General features: G+C 41.6%; 1 protein-coding gene across 6 annotated transcripts in view; it reads left to right on the top strand.

Moving 5' to 3' along the window:
- CEMIP2 (cell migration inducing hyaluronidase 2) overlaps positions 1–6000 on the top strand; it is a 101585-nt gene that overhangs the window by 46894 nt on the left and 48691 nt on the right. For all 6 annotated transcript variants that reach the window (XR_012374035.1, XM_025891548.2, XM_073878084.1 and 3 more), the window contains 2 exons: positions 2364–2495; positions 3794–3829. Coding sequence is in view for 5 of the 6 variants with exons in the window: in XM_025891548.2 (XP_025747333.2) it covers positions 2364–2495; positions 3794–3829 (168 nt within the window). In the remaining variant the exon portion in view is untranslated. The remainder of the gene's footprint in view (positions 1–2363; positions 2496–3793; positions 3830–6000) is intronic.

Raw genomic sequence — 6000 nt, forward strand, 5'->3', positions numbered from 1 at the left:
ATTTTTTAAAAAGTTATTATTTATTTATTTTTTTAAAAAAGATTTTATTTATTTGTCAGAGAGAGAGACAGAGCACAAGCAGGGGGAGAGGCAGAGGCAGAGGGAGAGGCAGAGGCAGAGGGAGAAGCAGGCTCCCCGCTGAGCAACGAGCCCGATGTGGGACTCGATCCCAGGACCCCGGGACCATGACCTGAGCCAAAGGCAGGTGCTTAACCGACTGAGCCACCCAGGCGTCCCTCCTTTATCATTTTAAAAATTTAAGAATATTTTTTATGTATCTGTGGTAAGAGCATTTACCCTAAGATCTACACTCTGAGCAAATGTTAAATGCACAATAGAAGATTATTAGCTATGGGCACCAGGCTGTATGGTAGATCCTTAGAATTTATTTATTTTGCATAGGGGCGCCTGGGTGGCTCAGTCAGTTAAGCGTCTGACTTGATTTCGGCTCAGGTCATGATCTCAGTGTCATGAGATTGAGCCCTGTGTGGGGCTCTTGCTGAGCATGGAGACTGCTTGAGATTTCTCTCTCTCTCCCTCTCCCTCTGCCCCGCCCAGCCTTGGCGCATGCGCACGTGCTCTCTCTAAAAAAAAAAAAAGAATTTGTTTGTCTTGCGTAAGTAAAACTTTGTACCCTTTGGCCATCACCTGCCCGTATCCTGCTCCCCCGCAGGCCCTCACAGCCTTAGTCTATGCTCCGCTTTTCCCACTGCATTTAGAATAAAGAATCACATCCTTGCCTGGCACATGCTCAGCTCTCTGTCCTCTGCCCCATGCTTTTTCTTTATCTTCTTCTTTTTAAAGGTTTTATTTATTTGAGAGAGAGAGAGAGCACAAGCAGGGGGAGTGGGAGAGGGAGAAGCAGCCTCCCCCCTGAGTAGGGAGTTGGATGCGTGACTCGATCCCAGGACCCTGGGATCATGACCTGAGCAGAAGGCAGATGCTTAACCGACCGAGCCACCCAGGCGCCCCTGCCCGATGCTTTTTACTCTCCAGCCAACTTGCTTGTTCTCCGAATGTGCCAAGCTCAGCCATGCCTAAGGATCTTTGCACTTGCTGTTCTCTGGTTTCTTCTCCTATCACAGTACCTACTGTGTGCCAGCAACCAAGGTAGTGGCATTTGAGCGAATGGTATTTGCTGACTGCGTGTTTGGAAAATCTCAAACTTTTGGGACGCCTGGGTGGCGCAGTTCGTTGGGCATCTGCCTTCGGCTCAGGTCATGATCCCAGGGTCCCAGGATCGAGTCCCGCATCGGGCTCCTTGCTCAGCAGGGAGTTTGCTTCTCTCTCTGCCTGCCGCTCCCCCTGCTTGTGTGCTTTCTCTCTCTGACAAATAAATAAACAAAATCTTAAAAAAAAAAGAAAATCTCAAACTGCTAAATTGGTTTTTCAAAAGCTATCTAGTTGTTTCTCTCCCCCCCACCGCAAGCTTTGTAAGATTAAGAAAAAAATGATCTTTAAAAAAAAAAAAAATAGGTGAGCTTATGGAATTATTTATTCAATTTGTTATAGGGGACAGTTTTTGACACCAATTTTTTGACCTTTTTATTAAGGTCCTTGTAAGTGTTCTAGAAGGAAGAGAATAAATAAGGTAAAATTCAGTCTTTGTAATGAATAAGTTAATTAAATACAGTCTGTCTTAAATTTAGTCGTGTTTAAGATCTTGAACAGTTTTATCTCTGTATCTAAAACATTTCACCAGCACACAACTCCAATACTATTCTAGTTCACATATATGTATGTTGAAATATCTGATGAATTTATTCAGTATGTTTTTTTAATTTTTTTAAAGATTTTATTTATTTATTTGAGAGAGAGAGAATGAGAGAGAGAGAGCACGAGAGGGAGGAGGGTCAGAGGGAGAAGCAGACTCCCCGCTGAGCAGGGAGCCCGATGCGGGACTCGATCCCGGGACTCCAGGATCATGACCCGAGCCCAAGGCAGTCACTCGTTCAACCAACTGAGCCACCCAGGCGCCCCTCAGTATGTTTATATTAGTATCACGTGCTTAAGTATTTGTGAAAACATACCAGATTTCCTGGTCTGAGGGTTGGTTTGTTTGTTTTGAAATGGTTTTAGTGTTTAGAATGTTCTGCAGTATCCCATTTTATAATATAGGTTGATTTAAAAAAATAACTAAGAATTCATGAAAGTAGTTCTCTGGAATCTTATGTAAGTAAATGTAAACTTTTTTTCACTATCTGAAATATAAATAATGAATTTGTAAGTTGTGCCTTAAGATTTTGTTTGTTTGTTTTGGTCAAATATAAATCCTGCCTTTTGACACTTAAGCTTAAAATTGTAAATAGTTGGTTTCCTGTGCCTTTTTAAAAAGTTCTTTTTTTTTTTTTTTTAACCCCAAGGTTTAGGCCTCATCAGGATGCAGACCCTGAAAAGCCACGTGTTGCTGCTTTAATTGACAGGCTCATTTCTTTTAAAAATAATGACAATGGAGCTTGGGTCAGAGGGGGAGACATTGTCGTTCAGAATTCAGCGTAGGTATTCTCTGCAAAGTCATTATCTGATAACACCGATGTATGTATGATTTTATTTATTTATTTTGGATGTATTTATTTTTTAAGGCTATTAAAAAAAAACCCCAGTGTACTAAAAGTACAGTGATAGTTTCTGGAATTCTATTAATATTATTACTTTTAAGTTTATTTTTAATAATCTCTACAGTCAACGTGGGGCTCGAACTCACAACCCTGAGATCAAGAGTTGCATGCTCTTCTGACTGAGCCAGCCAGGTGCCCCTGGAATCATATTATTATTACTAATAGATAGGGTGAGCTCTGAGGAAGTACGCTCGTGCTCACAGACTGCAAATGTTTGGAATTCTGCTGCTTTTATTGGAATTGAACTTGTCTGGTGACATGAGAGTTTTTTTTGATGAGATTGAACAGAAACTGGGGATTTAATTTGATAGAACAATCATGGTCTATGTCAGAGAGCTAAATAAAGATTTTGAAACTACCTGGGTTTTTTTCCTTTCCTTTTGGAAACTCAGAAGTTTTTCTGATGCTCTTCCACTGCCATTCAAAACAAAAGTTGTGAATTCCACTTTAATAAGTCTGTTGACTTATGTCTTAACATGACTTGAGGCAGTAAGCATCTCACTTTTTTCCCACTTGTATAATTTTAGGAGAAGTCTTGATGTACATTGAGCTAAGAGTTGGTGTTCAAGAGTCTAGAAAAACATGTTTTTTTCTGGCTAGCACTGATGTTAGCTCCTTGGCATTTTACTGTCACCTCTGACTTTCATCGTGCAAAAAATTAATTTTGTATTCAGTCTGGAGAAGTAGCTTGGGCATTAGTGTTGCAGATTTTAAAGAGGATACCATGATCTAATTGTTTTCCAAAGTAATTATAAAAGTAACAATGACAGCCCACACTGCAGCCTGCTTGCTCTGTGCCAGGCACTGTCCTAAAGGGGTGGGATTAATTAGGATGTTTAATGCCCCTGAGTATCCGATGAGGAGGGTTATGTTATTGCTTCAACTTCTAGGTGAACAGACTGACGGAGAGTCAGGTCAAGTCACTTGCCCAAGGTCACGCAGGGTCACGCAGGGTCACGTAGCCAGTAATCGGCAAAGCCAAGATTTGAACTGGGTGCCTTCACTGTGGAGTCTGTGCTTTTAGCTACTGGGAAGTGAAATGGCTTTCTGTGGTCTTGGAGAGTAAACATTATTGGAACCTTCTGCATTTCCTAAAACTTGAATCCTGAGAGAACTTATCTCTTGTTACATGAGGTGGTAAATCAAGTGTTCTTTTATTCTCTTTTCTTTTCTAGATTTGCAGATAATGGAATAGGACTGACCTTTGCCAGGTTTGTAGTCACTTTAAAAATACTTCCTTGATTATTTTAAAGCTGTAAGGTATCATAGCCTGGGTTTTTTGTTTTTGTTTTTGTTTGATCAGACGTAGGAATGTTATATCATTATGTTAGCATTAAAAAAAACCAAAACAGCACCCACTTCCTGATACCACTAGAGGGCCAAAAATACATTTTTCTTAATTGAATTCGTACCAAAGTTGGAGGTTAATATAGCTGGAATTCCGTAGAAAAAATTCCGTAGAAAGGTAGGTCTGTCAAATTTTTTGTTTAGACAAAAACACTTGAGGGATGCCTGGGTGACTCAGTCGGTTGAGCATCTGCCTTCAGCTCAGGTCATGATCCCGGCGTCCTGGGATCGAGCCCTGAGTCGGGCTCCCTGCTCAGTGGGGACCCTGCTTTCCCTCTGCCTCTGCCACTCCCCCTGCTTGTGCTCTCTCTCTCTCTCTATCTCTGATAAATAAATAAATAAAATCTTTTTTACAATTTTTAATTGTTATGTTAATCACCATGCATTACATCATGAGTTTTGGATGTAGTGTTCCATGATTCATTGTTTGTGCATAACACCCAGTGCTCCACGCAGAACGTGCCCTCTTTAATACCCATCACCAGGCTAACCCATCCCCCCACCCCCCTCCCCTCTAGAACCCTCAGTTTGTTTTTCAGAGTCCATCGTCTCTCATGGTTCATCTCCCCCTGCGACTTAGTCCTCTTCATTCTTCCCCTCCTGCTATCTTCTTCTTTTTCTTTTTTCTTAACATATGGTGCATTATTTGTTTCAGAAGTACAGATCTGTGATTCAACAGTCTTGCACAATTCACAGCACTCACCATAGCACATACCCTCCCCAATGTCTATCACCCAGCCACCCCATCCCTCCCACCCCCGACCACTCCAGTAACACTCAGTTTGTTTCTTGAGATTAAGAATTCCTCATATCAGTGAGGTCATATGATACATGTCTTTCTCTGATTGACTTATTTCACTCAGCATAACACCCTCCAGTTCCATCCATGTCATTGCAAATGGCAAGATCTCATTCCTTTTGATGGCTGCATAATATTCCATTGTGTATATATACCACTTCTTCTTTATCCATCCATCTGTCGATGGGCATCTTGGCTCTTTCCACAGTTTGGCTATTGTGGACATTGCTGCTATAAACATTGGGGTGCACGTACCCCTTCGGATCCCTACATTTGTATCTTTGTGGTAAATACCCAGTAGTGCAATTGCTGGATCGTATGGTAGCTCTATTTTCAACTGTTTGAGGAACCTCCATACTGTTTTCCAGAGTGGTTGCACCAGCTTGCATTCCCACCAACAGTGTAGGAGGGTTCCCCTTTCTCCACATCCCCGCTGACATCTGTCGTTTCCTGACTTGTTAATTTTAGCCATTCTGACGGGTGTGAGGTGGTATCTCATGGAGGTTTTGATTTGGATTTCCCTGATGCCAAGCGATGTTGAGCACTTTTTCATGTACCTGTTGGCCATTTGGATGTCTTCTTTGGAAAAATGTCTGTTCATGTCTTCTGCCCATTTCTTGATTGGATTATTTGTTCTTTGGGTGTTGAGTTTGATAAGTTCTTTATAGATTTTGGATACTAGCCCTTTATCTGATATGTCATTTGCAAATATTTTCTCCCATTCTGTTGGTGGTCTTTTGGTTTTGTGGACTGTTTCTTTTGCTGTGCAAAAGCTTTTTATCTTGATGAAATCCCAATAGTTCATTTTTGCCCTGGCTTCCCTTGCCTTTGGCGATGTTTCTAGGAGGAAGTTGCTGCGGCTGAGGTCGAAGAGGTTGCTGCCTGTGTTCTCCTTTAGGATTTTGATGGACTTCTGTCTCACGTTTAGGTCTTTCAACCATTTGGAGTCTATTTTTGTGTGTGGTGTAAGGAAATGGTCCAGTTTCATTCTTCTGCCTGTGGCTGTCCAATTTTCCCAGCACCATTTGTTGAAGAGACTGTCGTTTTTTCCATTGGAATTCTTTCCTGCTTTGTCAAGGATGAGTTGACCGTAGAGTTGAGGGTCCATTTCTGGGCTCTCGATTCTGTTCCATAGATCTGTGTGTCTGTTTTTGTGCCAGTACCATACTGTCTTGATGATGACAGCTTTGTAATAGAGCTGGAAGTCCAGAATTGTGATGCCGCCAGCTTTGCTTT

This window comes from Callorhinus ursinus, unplaced genomic scaffold, assembly GCF_003265705.2.
Source record: "Callorhinus ursinus isolate GAN/ISIS: 27379988/994484 unplaced genomic scaffold, GSC_fseal_2.0 scaffold28, whole genome shotgun sequence".
Lineage (NCBI taxonomy): Eukaryota > Metazoa > Chordata > Mammalia > Carnivora > Otariidae > Callorhinus > Callorhinus ursinus.